Below are 17,626 nucleotides of genomic sequence, written 5' to 3' on the forward strand. Positions count from 1 at the left end.
TTCCTGCCAGCAACAAATTGGTCTTGAAGTAGTTATTAATTTTATTTTTCAACTTTTTTCTTCCAAGGGGAGAATGCATTTTCAAGAGTTCCACTTATGAATGGCCTGAATGGACAAACTCCCCATCTCTCTCATACACCCTTAGTGCCTGGAGGTGGATTAGGAACTTTCTCTACTATAACACAGACATCCTATGCCGATACCAGGTTAGTAAATTTTAAAGATCAGGTATTTTTTAAAAAAATCTTCTCCAGCCTTAAGTGTGAAAGGTACCTGGGTGACTTCAGCCCAACCCACTTTATACATGGTGACTGTTGTGGGGAAAACAAGAAGAGGAAGGGACATATTGTGTATGTTCACTGCCCTGAACTATTTATAAAAATAATGACAGGGTAAAATACATTTTTTAAAATCACAAGAAGTTACATTAACATGAAATTAAAAGATTGGGCTCCTTAATTTCTCCCTGAGACCAGAACATAGGGGTGCCAGTACTGTTAGTAATTTTAAAATACAAGGTTTGGGACAGTGTGGTTCTGTATGCAAAGAAATTATATCTATGCTTTCTTTTTCTGTAATATTTTAGAGATAAAAGCACAGTATTTAATGCAGTGATAAATGATCCTACCAATCCTTGGGTTGCATCTGCAACTCCTTTGGAAGGAGAAAATGATACCATGTCTAATGCACAGAGGAGCACTCTGAAATGGGAAAAAGAGGAAGCACTTGGTGAAATGGCAACAGTAGCACCTGTTTTATACACAAATATTAATTTTCCAACCCTAAAAGAAGAGTTTCCAGGTAGGTTATTAAGTTAAACTTAATTTTTGCAGGGCTGTCTACTTTGTTTCAGGGTATTCTAATTTTTTAACATATCCTATGAATTGTATAATATTCCATAATGTATCAGTAAAACGTCTAGTACCAATGAATGCATCTGCCTCCTTTCTCTTCTCCGTGTTCTCAGATTGGACTACCAGAGTCAAGCAGATTGCCAAGCTATGGAGAAAAGCAAGCTCTCAAGAAAGAGCTCCATATGTGGTAATGAAACTTTTCATTTTGATGAAAACACATTTCTCCTTTACCTACAGCGTCTGTTAATTAGTCTAAAAATTAGTTTAAACTGCATATTGTTTCTGCAGCAAAACCAACTTGTCAATTGGCATTTTTTGAGACTTCTCTGTGGATTACACAACGATCCATGATAATTCACTGAATTTAAATTGATTTTATGGATTTTTTTTCTTTTTGATTGGCTAACAACAATAAGGTTTGGTACATGAATAACCCATATTTCTTGGGCCCCTTGATTGCCCAAGAGGCAGAACAAGAAACACATAAGTGCCTGAACCCTTGAAGACCCTTTTTATTCAAATCTCACTCTCCATTGCATGTTCCCAACTTTGGAAGTGCCAAGTTGATAGATTAATTTGAAGAAACATTCTAAGAATAAGCATTGTCTTCTTTCATTCGTCAAGGACATAAATCAGTGGCAGCTAAGGTTTCTTACTTTCCTCAGTACTCACTGCTTTTTGATTTCCCAAATCTACTTTTTAGGCCATTCAAGGTTTGTTGTTCATATTTTGTGAATGCTTTGTGCAACATTTTATAAATACTTTAATATGGAAATTATATACAGATAATTTTTTGGTAACAGCATGATTGATTTGATCATCTGGAGATGCAGTTGGAAGAATCTTAGTCAGAAATAAGTGCTTAAGACTTTTGGAAATTATTAAAAACCCTGCTTGTGGCTTAGAATGAAGCAGGGACACATTTCCTGAATTTCATTTTCTGTTTAAAATTTGGCTTGATTAAAAATACTCCTTTTCTTTAGTATTTCAATATTTATTGGTTTGTTCTTGTTGATGGAACTTTGTCCTCCATCTGGTCTGCATAAATATATCTCCTGTGTATTTGTCGAGTGAAATAAATAGTTCCCTTTTTACTTATTAAATCATGGACACATTTTTAAATCAAATAAATACAGTTTAAAGTAATTGTGAGGTAATGATAAATAAATGAATGAATTATTTATGAATCAGTATCCAAGTAAATTCTGGTTTTGTTTTTCAAATAGCAAAAAGCCAGAGATAATAGGGCTGCTTTACGGATTAACAAAGTACAGATGTCCAATGATTCAATGAAGAGGCAGCAACAGCAGGATAACATTGATCCTGGATCTCGTATTGAAACTGAACTCTTCAAGGATCCATTAAAACAGAGAGAATCTGAACATGAGCAAGAATGGAAATTTAGGCAGGTATGTTGCACTTGCTGTTTGATCTCCTGTTTGTCTAGGTATGGAAGTTTATTTTTATGCTCCCATTCAGTAGGTATGGGCTGCCTAAATGTGATTTTGTATCATAAATAGAACCTTAAATAAGTTGGAACAAGTTCATGTTTCCAAACAGAAATCCCATATCATATAAGGTTGAGTAACTCAGAATTCATATATCTGTCTTCAGTAAAGATTCATTATAGGTGCAGAAGGAAGTAATGAAATATGTAATGTTTTTAGACGTGATAGGAATATGGAAGATACTGACAACACAGGCTAGTTTAGGGGTTAATAGAAGCTGTCTGAATTGTTTATTTCCATATTGTTACAATTGCATATTGCAGAATCTATAGTCTCTTCCATTGGGAAGTTTATAGGATGCATCTCTTCAGGGGACGATTTTGTTTTGTTTTACAGTATTGAGTTCAAACTTCACAATAACCAGATGAAGCTGAACTTATCTTTTGGGGGTGTCAGGGAGTGTTGCATGTCCTGCAGTCATATTTGCATCCACCTTTTTTTTAAAAAAAATTGCACATAAAGCAAGATTTGAATGGGAGATCTCCAAAAGGTGTTGGGTGGCTTGGGTGAAAATTTAGATAGGACGTGAAAGCATTTTTAATAGCATCTAACTGTCATGTTCACTTTTAAAATAATCTTCTGGTTTTCAAAGATATGTAATTTTAATAACTTCAATTTGGGACTTTATGAAAAAAAATAATTAAAACTTTGTCATTGGTTTCTGTGCTCTGGGTGTGTCTGTATATGTGAAAAAATAATATTAAAATATGTCTGTCAGTTTACTACTTTGTTTTTATTTAATTTTAACTTTTTTATTTTCTAAAACAGCAAATGCGCCAAAAGAGTAAACAGCAAGCTAAAATTGAAGCAACTCAGAAACTTGAGCAAGTGAAAAATGAGCAGCTGCAGCAGCAGCAGCAATTAGGATCACAGCAGCTTGTAAACCAGCCAGGCTTAGATACCCCTAGCAATGGGATGCAAAGTCCTTTAACCCCTCAGGCCAGCAATGGAAATATGTCTCCTGCACAGCAAGGATTATATGCAAAACAATTGCCTGGCCCTTCTACATCTACTCCTTCTGATGTTTTCCTAAAACCCCAAGCCCCACCTCCACCTGTGACGGCTAATCGAATGCCTGCTCAAGATGGTCATTGTCAGACTCCATCACAACAAACATTCTCTTCTTCCCCCTCTGCTCAGCCACCTTCTCCAATTGATCCATATGCAAAGATGGTGGGAACTCCCAGGCCACCACCTGTTAACCAAAATCAAAAATTTATCAGGAGAAATTCTGCTACACCAGCAGAGATCTGTCCATTGCCTTCAATATCCAGGCCGACTCAAGTTTCTGAATCAATGGGAAGAAGGCCATCACCAGCCAGAGATTCATGTTCCTTGTCCCCAGGCACCAGTGATCCTTATGCAAAACCTCCAGACACACCAAGACCTGTAATTGGAACAGAACAGTTCTCTAAACCTTTGGGGATGTCAAGATCACCTTTAATTTCAGAACAACCGGCAAGCAGTGACCAATTTACTAAGCTACCTGCAAGAACAGGAGGTGATACTTTTCAGAGACCCCGGATCTCTCCTACTGATTCATGTTCCCGGCCTTCATTGACTTCAACATCTGTTATTGAAGGGCATTCTAGCCCGTTTAAAACACCAGTGTGCCCAAATCCATCTTCGCAAGATTCTTACACAAAAATGCCACCTACTTCAAGGAGAGTAGCTGTGGATCCTTATGAAAGGCCTCTTTTGACACCAAAGCCTGTAGATAGTTTTGCACACAATCCATCTAATGATTCTTACAGCCAGTCTCAGTTGGCTTCACACTCAGCAATAAAGGATACTTTTGCCCATCCACAAAGAGTATTGCGTAATCAGGGTGATTATTCTGGAGCTCTTTCAAGAACAGTTGCTCAGGATCCATATGCCCAGCCCCCAAGCACTCCTCGCCCTGTCACAGATCCTTATGCCCAGCCCCCTGGTACCCCTCGACCTGCTTTAGATCCTTATGCACAGCCCTCCGGCTCCGCTCGACCTGTTCCAGTTGACCCATATATGCATCAGCCACTCACACCAAGACCTCCACAGACTGCAGATTTATTTGCTCAGGTTTCAGGTAATCAGAGGCATTCTGATCTGTATGCCCAGCCTCCAGGTACACCAATGCCAGTTACTAATGATCCCTATTCTCAGTCACCAGCAACTCAAAGGTCTGGAATTTCGGAAACTTTCAGTAGACCGATTCCCATGTCAAATCCGGATCCTTATCTGCAGGCATCACAGAGCAGGACTTTATCTGGGACTTTTGTCAAGCCATCAGATCCTTCTCAGTCTTCAAAGCTATCAGGGCCTACAGTGACAGATTCCTTTAGCCATGATCCCTCACGTGATCCTTTTGATCAGCCTCCAGTGACACCAAGATCTCAACCAGAAACCTTTGGAACAGCTCAGCACCCCCAAGAAGACCACTCTAGAAGTGGGTCAGAGGGAAATTTCAATTCCTCTGTAAACTCACCCATGAATTTGCAGGGAAAACTATTTTCACAGACTACACAAGCTTCTGTCCCAGGCCCAAGTGCAGGATTAACACAGAACAGCACGATGTCTCATACAGATGCAGAAAAACTAAGACAGGTGAATTTATCTTGTTTGATGTTATGCTGATTTATATTGGGGTGACATAGTTGAAAGGATATAAGAATAGCTTTTAGAAACATAAGAGACTGCTGGTCTCAATAAATCACTGCTTTTGCTAAGCTAAAAGATACAAATAATCAACTGACTAACTTCTGGCTAACATTGACATATCTTTATTAAATATTTATTGCGTGAATATTATCCAGCATCTCTTCTTAACCGGAATTGAAGGTAGAAATGAGCTTTAAAATCTTTATATTTCCCCCACCTTATATAGTTAGAATCAAGAAGCACTTATTTATCTAAGTTAACTGCTGTTCCAAGATTTGTAAAAAAATATTGTTTAATGCTTAAGATTCCTGCATTGGGCAGCATTTGTTGTTGTTGTTAGCTGCGAAGTCGTGTCCGACCCATCGTGACCCTATGGACAGCGTTCCTCCAGGCCTTCCTTTCCTCTACCATCTTCTGGAGTCCATTTAAACTCACGCCTATTGCTTCAGTGACTCCATCCAGCCACCTCATTCTCTGTCGTCCCCTTCTTCTATTGCCCTCAATCTTTCCCAGCATTAGGCTCTTCTCCAGTGAGTCCTTCCTTCTCATTAGGTGGCCAAAGTATTTGAGTTTTAGCTTCAGGATCTGGCCTTGTAAAGAGCAGTCAGGGTTGATTTCGTCTAGGACTGACCGGTTTGATCGCCTTGCAGTCCAAGGGACTCGCAGGAGTCTTCTCCAGCACCACAGTTCAAAGGCCTCAATTCTTTGGCGCTCAGCCTTTTTTATGGTCCAGCTTTCACTGCCATACATTGCAACTGGGAAGACCATAGCCTTGACTATATGCACTTTTGTTGACAGGGTGATGTCTCTGCTTTTTAGTGTGCTGTCTAGATTTGCCATGGCTTTCCTCCCCAGGAGCAAGCGTCTTTTAATTTCTTGGCTACAGTCCCCATCTGCAGTGATCTTGGAGCCCAGGAAAATAAAATCTGTCACTACCTCCATTTCTTCCCCATCTATTTGCCAGGAATTGAGAGGGCCGGATGCCATGATCTTGGTTTTCTTAATGTTAAGTTTCAACCCAAGTTTTGTACTCTCCTTCTTCACACGTAACACGAGGCTCTTTAGTTCTTCTTCACTTTCTGCCATTAGAGTGGTATCATCTGCATATCTTAGGTTGTTGATATTTCTTCCGGCAATCTTAATTCCAGCTTTTGATTCATCTAGCCCTGCCTTTCTCATGATGTGCTCTGCATATAAGTTAAATAGGCAGGGCGACAGTATACAGCCTTGCCGGACTCCTTTCCCAATTTTAAACCAATCAGTGGTTCCGTGTCCAGTTCTCACTGTTGCTTCTTGTCCCGCATATAGGTTTCTCAAGAGACAAATAAGATGGTCTGGTACTCCCATCTCTTTAAGAACTTGCCACAGTTTGTTATGATCCACACAATCAAAGGCTTTGGCATAGTCAATGAAGCAGAAGTAGATGTTTTTCTGAAACTCTCTAGCTTTCTCCATGATCCAGCATAGTATGTTGGCAATTTGATCTCTAGTTCCTCTGCCTCTTCAAAATCCTGCCTGTACTGGTAGTTCTCGATCCACATACTGCTGGAGTCTAGCTTGTAGGATTTTAAGCATAACTTTACTAGCATGATAAATGAGTGCAATGGTGCGATAGTTTGAACATTCTTTGGCACTGCCTTTCTTTGGAATTGGAATGTAAACTGATCTTTTCCAATCCTGTGGCCACTGTTGAGTTTTCCAAATTGGTTGGCAAATTGAGTGTAGCACTTCTACTGCATCGTCTTTTAAGATTTTGAATAGCTCAGCTGGAATACTGTCACCTCCACTAGCTTTGTTGTTGCTCAGCTTTTCTAAGGCCCACTTCACTTCACATTCTAGGATGTCTGGCTCGAGGTCAGTGACCACCTCATTGTGATTATCAGGGACATTAAGCTCATTCTTGTATAGTTCTGTGTAATTTTGCCACCTCTTCTTAATCTCTTCTGCCTCTATTAGGTCTCTGCCATTTTGGTCCTTTATCATGCCCATTTTTATTTATTTATTTTATTTATTTATGGGATTTGTATGCCGCCCTATCTCCCAAAGGACTCAGGGCAGCTAACAACAATAAAAACACAAAATACAAACATTAAAAGGTATTAAATCAAATTATCCCATAAATAGTCCAATTAAAAACACAATAAAACAAAATTAAGAAAACCTTTTTGCATTAAACGTTCCCTTCATCTCTCTAATTTTCTTGAAAAGATCTCTGGTCCTCCCTATTCTATTGTTTTCTTCTATTTTGCACTGTTCATTTAAGAAGGCATTCTTATCTCTTCTAGCTATTCTCTGGAATTCTGCATTCAATTGGGCGTATCTTTCTTTTTCTCCCTTGCCTTTCACTTCCCTCCTTTCCTCAGCTATTTGCAAAGCTTCCTCAGACAGCCATTTTGCTTTCTTGCATTTCTTTTTCTTTGGGAAGGTTTTGGTTGCTACCTGTTGTACAATGTTGCGAACCTCTGTCCATAGTTCTTCAGGCACTCTATCAGATCTAATTCCTTAAATCTATTTGTCACCTCTACTGTATATTCAACAGGGATATAATTTAATTCATACCTGAGTGGCCTAGTGCTTTTCCCTTCTTTCTTCAGTTTAAGCCTAAACTTTGCAATGAGAAGCTCCTAGTCTGAGCCACAGTCAGCTCCTGGTCTTGTTTTTACTGACTGTATAGAGCTTCTCCATCTTTGGCTGCAGAGCACATAGTCAATCTGATTTCTGTGTTGACCATCTGGTGATGTCCATGTGTAGAGCCATCTCTTGGGTTGTTGGAAAAGAGTGTTTGCTATGACCATCGTATTCTCTTGACAAAATTCTATCAGCCTGTGCCCTGCTTCATTTTGTACACAAGGCCAAACTTGCCTGTTTTTCTGGTTATCTTTTGGCTTCCTACTTTAGCATTCCAATCCCCCATGATGATAAGGACATCATTTTTTGGTGTTAGTTCTATAAGGTGCTGTAGGGCTTCATAGAACCGGTCAATTTCATCCTCTTCAGCACTGGTGGTTGGGGCATAGACTTAAACTACTGTGATATTGAATGGTTTGCCTTGGATTCGAACTGAGATCATTCTGTCATTTTGAGGATTGTATCCCAGTATTGCTTTTCCTACTCTTTTATTGACTATCAAGGCTACTCCATTTCTTCTGAGGGATTCTTGCCCGTAGTAGTATACCTGATGGTCATCTGAATTAAAATTCACCCATTCCTGTCCATTTTAGTTTGCTGATACCTAAGATGTCGATGTTCAGTCTTGTCAATTGGGCAGTATACTTGTGTGTAATTCAAAGCTAAATTAATTGAGACCTTTTGCATAGAGCCATTTCAATCTAATTTCTAGCCTGTCTTAATCTAGTGAATAATGGATTCTGTAAAGACTTGAGAATTGTGTAAACATTCATTCGTTTTATCTTCATGATATTCTGGATTGGCTGTCTGGACTTGGGGATTGAGGGCACACTATATTTCAGCACATCTTTTCTTAACTGCAGGATTTTATTATAAACTTCCCAGAATTACTGAGGTGAGATGGGCAATGTAGAAATGTGACAGAGAGAGAGAGAGGGAGGGAGGGAGGGAGAGAGAAAAATTCAAAACCAAATGCCAAAAGGCTGATATTAAGCCAGAGGATTAATGTTTTAAGATTTTGTAAGATGTTTTTCAAGTCCATCTAAAGTGTGATGGATGAGTAAAGTTTTAAAATAAGCAAATGCATGTAAAAAAGATATGTGGCCTACAGGTATGTGATCTATTGCAAGGAACAATATTTTATCAAAAGAAGAAAAATATTTCTAAGTTAACATTAGATTATAATTATTTTTGTTTCTTGTCAGCGCCAGAAGTTACGTGAAATTATTCTTCAGCAGCAGCAACAAAAGAAAAACGCAATCCGTCAAGAAAAAGCCCCACTAGAGCCTGCCGCAGCAACTCCAACAGCACTTATTCAACCATGGCAGCAAGAAAATCTGAATCAGATTTTCAGTCGACCACCACCTCCGTATCCAGGCAACATTAGATCATCTACCATTCCTCCAGGTGGACTAAGGCTGGCAGGTTTTCCTGTTGATGGGCAACTGAATAGACCTCAGTTTCCAGGAGATGCTGGTGGCATGGGGATGAGGCCTCATGGAATTAGGTATAGAAACACTTTATCACTCTTTACTAAATTTGAACTAGTTATAAAGAAATTCTACCATGTTTGTCATTCAGAATGACCAAGAAAAAATTGCATGTTCATTTTAATGCAGAAATTGTGCTATAGATATGATACGACTGAGCTTATGGGAAAGGCAAATGTACCTTGAGTGAGGGCTTGGCCATTCTGTCCAAAGTGCATCTCATACGGGTTGTTGATGGGCCTAAAAGGGTATTTGCCAATAAGTTTGGCTCTTGGCAAAGCAGGTATTATTTGGAATGTGTAAATGAGAAAAGGTCTATAGGTTTGGAATAAAGATAAAACAGAGGGGAGAATAAATGCAACTCTGAAACAGTAATCTAACATGAAAAATGTTATGAGGTAATGAGTAACAGGTATTGACTTACAGATGTAACTTCCTCTCTTCCACTTTTCCATTGGTGGCATTACTGTTATATGTTGAGTTTAGGAACAGAAACAACTATTTTTAAAAAAAATCTTCATTACTTTTAACAATCTCCTTAAATAGCACGTAATTTAAAATAGTACTTGAATGTAATACAAGCCAACATATAAAAATTTACATGCAGTCACTTAGACTTGAATTCATATTTTATTAAATATTGTTTTTATTTTGTGAAATAATGAACCAAGCACAAAAATATTTAACTTTTGAGGCCAAAACATTCTGGCATGTTAGGATATACTATTTGTGTTTAAATTTTAATTTTATAGTCTGTAAATTAAGATACGTAAATGTTTACTTTCTATGTCAGGGGTCAGCAACCTGAAACAGCAAAAGAGCCACTCGGAACCGGTTCCGTCACACACACAAAAAAGTGGGAGCCGCAAAATGTGTGCGCGCATGCGTGCACGTACGCGCATGCACAGAACAAGGCAAAACATGCACCAGCCCTGCCCCCGTCCACGTCTAGTATGGACGGCTCTGCCGTCCTGGCTTTTCCTCCCTCAGAAAAAACTGCTCTCCCCCCGCCCTGCGCTCTCTCTCTCTCTGGGACTTTTTTCTTTCCGCCTTTTGTGAAGCTTCGGGATCAGCTCCTTCCCTGGATTGCTTGCACTGCACTGATCCTCGGCAGCCCCGACACCGCGCCACATTCTGAGCCGCGCACACCTGTCGCTGCCCGGTGCCGCCAGCTTACGGAGGGGGGGACTCGCAGGCCGAGCCGCGCAAAGATGAGGAAGGAAACGGCCTTTCAGAGGATCCCGCCCGGGCCCCCCTTGGAGGCAACGGGCCCTTCCCCGGCTGAAGGAAGCCTTGCGAGCGTCTCCCGCAGCACGGCTCCCCCGAGCCGGGAGGCACCTGCGTGGCGGCGGGTCTCCCTGGTGATGGGCGCTGGGTCGTGGTGCCGCCTTCAGCCCAGGTGCCGCCAGAGCCACCCGAGCGACCTGTCCCTCCCCCCAGGGCCTCCAAACCTCCGCCACCCCATTCTCTCAATGGGAATGGGGCGGTGGAGGTTCGGAGAGCTGCTGCCTTCGTCCGCGTTTCTTTCAGCCCCGAAAGAAACGTGGACGAAGGCAGCAGCTCTCCAAACAGGGCGGCGGAGGTTTGGAGAGCTGCGCGGAAGGCAGCAGCTCTCCAAACCTCCGCCGCCCCATTTGGAGAGCTGCTGCCTTTGTCAAACACACACGAAGGCAGCAGCTGTCCAAATGGGGCGGCGGAGGTTTGGAGAGCTGCTGCCTTCCACGCAGCTCTCCAAACCTCCACCGCCCCATTTGGAGAGCTGCTCCCTTCGTCTGTGTTTGACGAAGGCAGCAGCTCTCCAAACCTCTGCCGCCCTGTTTGGAGAGCTGCTGCCTTTGTAAAACATGGATGAAGGCAGCAGCTCTCCAAACAGGGCGGCAGAGGTTTGGAGAGCTGCTGCCTTCGTCAAACACAGACGAAGGGAGCAGCTCTCCAAACGGGGCGGTGGAGGTTTGGAGAGCTGCGTGGAAGGCAGCAGCTCTCCAAACCTCCGCCACCCTGTTTGGAGAGCTGCTGCCTTCGTCCGCGTTTCTTTCGGCCCCGAAAGAAACACGGACGAACATAGCAGCTCTCCAAACCGCTGCCGCCTCGTTTGGAGAGCTGCTGCCTTCGTCCGTGTTTCTTTCGGCCCTGAAAGGCACCTGCTTTCCAAACCTCCACCGCCCCATTCTCTCAATGGGACTTTTTTACTCCCACTTTTTTTTCAGAACTGCACATGGCAGAGGAGGACTGGGAGCTGCAGGAGATGGCTTAAAGAGTCGCATGCGGCTCCGGAGCCATGGGTTGCCGACCCGTGTTCTATGTCATGTATAAATATGATTATGTCTGGAAAATACTGTCCTTGCTGCTAGAAATGTCTAGGTATTTTGGAGTGTAGGAATTAATTAGCCTGAGAATTCATTATAATTTTATTAATTGGCCTTAATTTACATCTTTTTCTGGCAATTTAATCAAGGTTTAAAGCACAACATGTTGACTTTTTAACTCTATATTTTTTTACACTAATTCTGTAGTTCTTCAAAATATGCATAAAAGGTTTTTAGTGGATTATGTACAGAGTGATCATCTATTTTTAGTAGTAAATGGATAATGTGAAAATCAGCTCAGAGATGTCATTAATTTTATTTATGTGCAAATTATTATTCATTATGTAGGAAATATTCTATAGGTCATTCAATTCAATTCAATTCAATAAAAGCTTGTTTTTCTCTTTTCCAGATTTGGCTTTCCCAGTAGTGGCCATGGACCTCTACCTTGTCAAGATCATTTTCTTGGTCCACCACAACAAATGCAACATACTGGTGCCCCACCACAGTTTAGAAGATCCATGCCTATAGATCTGCCTAGACTACCTAACAAACCACCAATGAATAATCCCATTGGCTTGTCACAGCATTTCCCACTGCAAGGTATCCAGGTTCAACAGCACAATATAATGGGGCAGGCATTTATTGAGCTTTGTCATAGAGCACCTGAAGTCAGACCAAGACTGCCTTTTAATTCTTCATCAACTACTGTTATGAACACTGCTCCTGAGCATCAACAACAAACTGAACTTCTACCTAGACAGGATTGCCAGGGGCCAAGACACCTAGAACCTACAAGGTGTAATTCTCAAAATTCAGATAATCCGTTGCAGATTTCAACAGGTTTGGAGCATTTATCACCATCCCAGCAGGATAAAATGAATCCAAGTCATCCACCTACACTAGTCATGTGTTCCTTAAATCATCCATCAATAAATAATGCATTTTCAGGAGTGCCAATCACGAGACCTACTGATGAAACAAGTGGCTTGCAAATGCCCAGTCAGCCTACTGATACCTTAGAAGAAAAACTCGATCCTGATGATCCTTCTGTGAAAGATTTAGATGTTAAAGACCTTGATGGTGTTGAGGTTAAGGATTTGGTTGATGAAGATCTTGAAAATTTAAATTTAGATGCAGAAGATAAAGGTGATGAACTGGACACATTAGATAATCTTGAAACTAATGACCGTCATCTTGATGATCTTCTGAGATCAGGAGAATTTGACATAATTGCATATACTGATCCAGACCATGATTTGGGTGACAAAAAGGGTATGTTTAACGAAGAGCTGGATCTTAATGTCCCCATAGATGATATACAGGGCAAGGGAGAAGACAGTGTGCAGAAACAACCAGATGATAAAACTTCTGTTCCTGAAGGGTCTGTTCCGCCTCAGAAAAAAGCTACTGAGAACAGTGAGACTAAAACAGAAGTGCTTTCTCTCATTGAAGAAGCTAAATGTAATCATGAAAAAATTGACAAAAATATCGCAGTTCCTAGTGCTCAGCACGATAGAGAAGCTAAATCTGTTTTGTCTTGTAATGTGGAAGCAACTGATAAAGCAGATATGAATGCCGAAACCACAGTGTCTAGTCCAGATGCAGTTCAGTTGCCGACTCAAAGTACAACAAATTCTTGTAATACCCCTGGATCTACTCCAGTTCTTACAAGCTTACTTGCTCATGGCAATTCAGAAAACCCTGACACAAGGTTATTGGATTCTCCTTCTCACTCCTTCCGGACAGCCCAAACAAATCCCGTAACTTTGATTACATCCACCAGTCAAAACATGGAAAATGTGTTACCTGATGTGAACATGGTTCCAGCAGTAAGCCATAGTTTTTCACAAGGGACTGCGGTAAATTCAGCCTTTATCTCTGGCCAGCCCCTCAATCCCAATTTGGGGGTAGGGCAGCCTGGAAGTCAAACAGGGTCTGTTGGAAATAGGCCTGCTCCTAGTGGTATTCCTGGTTCTCAGCAGCTGGTACTTCCTCAGACTTTGGTCCAACAGCAGAATCGGGAGAGACCTCTACTTTTGGAAGAGCAGCCTCTGTTGCTGCAAGATCTTTTGGATCAAGAAAGGCAAGAGCAGCAGCAGCAACGACAGATGCAAGCCATGATTCGCCAGCGGTCTGAGCCATTTTTCCCCAACATCGGTATGCTTTTGTTACTTTTCCAACCATGCTAATGTTGGCTGGGTATGCATACAAACTAGATAAGCAAATAAATCTCATTCTCAGTTGTCATGAATGTTAACACCTCTCCATTTCTGGGGATGTGTAGATGAGTTAAGGCACTTACGATCCTTAAATAGTTTGTATTAAGGGATCTTTCTGTAGATATGTATTCATGTGGTTGATTGATGGCACTGATTTTATTTCCTGCAGTTCATTAGCTTCTAGGTATAATTATCAAAAAACAATAACATAATTAAAGCAAACATTAAAACCATTACCACGAAAACTAAAAACTAGAGGAAGCTAGCAATTTCAGTACCCAGAAATACAACTAAACAGTTTTTTGCTGCCTTTCAAAAAGCTGAATATAAAGACAAAATTTACATGCAGGTAGATCTTGCCTAATGACCATAATTGAGCTCAAAATTTCCATAAACAAGACAGTAGTTAAGTGAATTTTGGCCCATTTTATAACCTTCCTTGCCATGGTTGTTAAGTGAATCATTGCAGTTAAGTTACTAACATGATTAAGTGAATTTGGCTTCCCCTTATCAGAAAGCTGCAAAAGAAGACCACATGGCTCCAGGATACTGCAACAGTCTTAAATGCATGCCAGTTGTTAAGGGTCAAAATTTTGATCCTGTGACCATGGAGATACTGCAACTGTCTAAGTGTGAAAAACAATAATAATTCCACATTTTTCAGTGCTGTTGTAACTTTGAATGGTTTGGAAACAAATGGTTGTAAGTTGAGGACTACCTGTATTAATTTTTCATACATAGTTTTTGTAAAAAAAATGTGTAAGGATCATGCAAAGAGTTGATTGCTTTTGTTCTTTGATTTACTATATGTACTTGTTTTGAGAATTGCCAAAATTGCCGAAATAAGAACAGAGAACATTCTCACAATTCATGATAATGCGCTCTCTCTCTCTCTCTCTCTCTCTCTCTCTCTCTCTCTCTCTCTCTCTCTCTCTCTCTCTCTCTCTCTCTCTGTGTGTGTGTGTGTGTGTATGTGTGTGTGTGTACACACAGACACACAGACACACTACACACAGAATGAGAAAAGACAGCATTATCATGAATTGTGAGAATGTTCTCTGTTCTTATTTCATCAATTTTGGCATATATACACATAAATATGATTACATCCCTTCCATTCTGAAAAAAAATTATATTTAATTCCTGGCACTAATTCAGTGTAGGCATTAAGGGAAAATTTGACAGTTTAGTGTTTCTTCTTCTGCCAAAATATTTATCTGAATCACCAGTTAGCTATCCAATTTTAGTCTAAGGTCATGTAAACTTTTGAGTGTAAAATGATTCAGTTTGTGGTCTGAAACAAATTCAATATATCCATGGAAACAGTTTTTCAAATTCACAACTTTTTTCTTAAAACAAAAATAACACTGAATTGATTAGCAGATACAAATTTGAAAAGATTATAGTTCAACAAAATTGTAATGAACATGACTTGAATATTTTGTAAACATAATATATTCTAACATTCTGTTTTCTTAGATTTTGATGCAATTACTGATCCTATAATGAAGGCAAAAATGGTAGCTTTGAAAGGGATCAATAAAGTTATGGCACAGAACAATATGGGGATGCCACCACTGGTCATGAACAGGTTGGTGAAAAATGATACTTTTGCCTAAAATGATACAGTATTGTTCTCTTAAATACTAATTTGAAAGTCTGGATTTTCTCCTTAATTATATGTTCAGATCTTGCTTGTGGAGATATTAATGAATTTATTTATAAAATTCTATCATTGAATAAGTTTATTTCCTTCTTATTTCTGTTCTGCATGATACATAGATAGGCAGGCAGGCAGGCAGGCAGGCAGGCAGACAGACAGGCAGGCAGCAGGTAGATAGGCAGGTAGGCAGGCAGACAGGCAGGCAGGGAGGCAGGCAGGGAGGCAGGCAGGCAGACACGAAACAACTGATAAGGATGAAATCAACTATAAATCAGCAGAAAAGGAAACAATCTTGATTGTGAAAGCTTAAAATAATGATAGGTACAGATGAAGAGATATCATCTGTTTTATATATTATGGTGGAATTGTTTGAGATTATGATCTCTTCATTAATACAAGTTGAATAACAAATAAACCAAATGGTTATTTTCCTTTACCTATTACTAGATTTGCCTTTATGGGTCAGGCAGGACCTGGAGCCCAGAGCAATGAAGGCCAGCATCTAATACCACAAGCTGTTACACAGGTAATAAAATATTTCCTGAGATCTGTAGTGAAGCCATTCAAAATAATAATTATTAAGAGCAGTGTGTTTAGTTGTTAAAGCAGGAACCAAATCCCCAGCTGTTCTGGTACAGAACTTTATAGATGGGTTTGGCTGAATATGAACTACTGCCTTTCCCTCTCTTATAGGTGATTGTTGCTTCTGATTGCAGTGATAGTGGTTTTATTTATTGGGGGAAGGGTTAGAAATGGAGAGAGATAGCTGATTCATCATTGTGCATGGAGGCTGCTTCTGCCCTGCAAAACTCCGCTTGCTGTTGCTCAGATCATCTCGAGTTTACTTAACTTTTTTTCTCTCTTTTAAGGATGGTAGCCTAACACCTCAGATGTCTAGACCAAATCCTCCAAATTTTGGTCCTGGATTTGTAAGTAAGTATAACTCTGTTCGTGCGCTATGTTCTTGGGGCTTGGTTTCTAAACTCAGCCATAATTTACAAAAATAATACAACACCTAAAATACAGTAAATTACTGAAATTTCTCCCAATAACTTTGATTATTAATGAGTAGTTAGATATTCATTCATGTGCTTAATTTTTTATCGTGTATTCAGCCTGATCACTGATTTTTAAAAAAAGTAATGGACCATTGGTTAGGTTAAGATAAACCTTATAAAAGCTACTTTGGCATTTCTTTAAAATATTTTATATTTTTCCCATTGTTTAAAACGTACTTTGAAAGGAAAATACGTTTCAGACTAAGTGTTAATACAGGTGGTCCTTCTTATTGGCCAGTCGCTTAGTGGTTGAAATTCTGATGGCTGCCCCCAACCTGTGGTCACATGATTGCATTTTGGACACTCGGCAGTTAGCTAGCGTTTAAGCTATTTGCAGGGTCCCATGGTCACATGACCACAACTTACGACATTTTGGGCTGGAAATTGGTTTACTTCTGGTTTCCATCAACAACTCCCAATTGCAAACAGTGGGTTTGTTTATTGGCTGCAGCATTCACTTTACAACTTCCACATTCTTTTAACTATTGCAAAAAAAATAATAACATAAAATTGGGTCAGTCACATGATCACCTGTTGAGGGCCTGCTCAGTTTATGACCATGATTCCAGGATAAATTATGGTAGAAACTACCTATAGCAGGGGTCTTCAAACTCGGCCCTTTTATGACTCGTGGACTTCAACTCCCAGAATTCCTCAGCCAGGCATGCTGGCTGAGGAATTCTGGGAGTTGAAGTCCACGAGTCATAAAAGGGCTGAGTTTGAAGACCCCCGACCTATAGTATGGTGAACATAAAACACCTTGGGAGAGCGCAAGTGCAGATCCCTTTTCTGTAGCTCACTTGAAAACATGTTTTATGGATGCTAGTAATTGCCTGATGGCCAGTGGAGGGATTCTTCCTAATAACAACATGGCCCAAAGCAACCTCACACACTTGAAAAATAAAGATCTCCCTTTAACACTTGAGTCTTTAGAAGGAACATGGGATTTTGTTTTCTTTTAAACCCAGATGATTCATATAGAAAACAATATGAAGAATGGCTACAGGAAACCCAGCAGCTTCTTCAAATGCAGCAGAAGTATCTTGAAGAACAAATTGGGGCACACCGAAAATCAAAGAAAGCCCTCTCTGCCAAACAGCGCACGGCAAAGAAAGCCGGACGCGAGTTCCCAGAGGAGGATGCAGAGCAGCTGAAACATGTCACTGAGCAGCAGAGCATGGTTCAAAAGCAGCTTGAACAGGTAAGAGCTGTTAGGTTCCATGTCATTCATAAAAGAATCTTGCAATACTGAGCCTTACT

General features: G+C 40.3%; 1 protein-coding gene across 3 annotated transcripts in view; it reads left to right on the plus strand.

The window, feature by feature from the left end:
- KMT2C (lysine methyltransferase 2C) overlaps positions 1–17,626 on the plus strand; it is a 179,476-nt gene that overhangs the window by 135,438 nt on the left and 26,412 nt on the right. For all 3 annotated transcript variants that reach the window (XM_081344870.1, XM_081344871.1, XM_081344872.1), the window contains 11 exons: positions 68–206; positions 587–801; positions 968–1,041; positions 2,081–2,263; positions 3,131–4,945; positions 8,833–9,134; positions 11,836–13,583; positions 15,125–15,236; positions 15,756–15,834; positions 16,178–16,241; positions 17,335–17,567. In XM_081344870.1, coding sequence (XP_081200996.1) covers positions 68–206; positions 587–801; positions 968–1,041; positions 2,081–2,263; positions 3,131–4,945; positions 8,833–9,134; positions 11,836–13,583; positions 15,125–15,236; positions 15,756–15,834; positions 16,178–16,241; positions 17,335–17,567 — 4,964 coding nt within the window. The remainder of the gene's footprint in view (positions 1–67; positions 207–586; positions 802–967; positions 1,042–2,080; positions 2,264–3,130; positions 4,946–8,832; positions 9,135–11,835; positions 13,584–15,124; positions 15,237–15,755; positions 15,835–16,177; positions 16,242–17,334; positions 17,568–17,626) is intronic.

The sequence above is a fragment of the Vipera berus genome (genome assembly GCF_964194415.1).
Source record: "Vipera berus genome assembly, chromosome: Z".
In the NCBI taxonomy this organism is placed as follows: Eukaryota; Metazoa; Chordata; class Lepidosauria; order Squamata; family Viperidae; genus Vipera; species Vipera berus.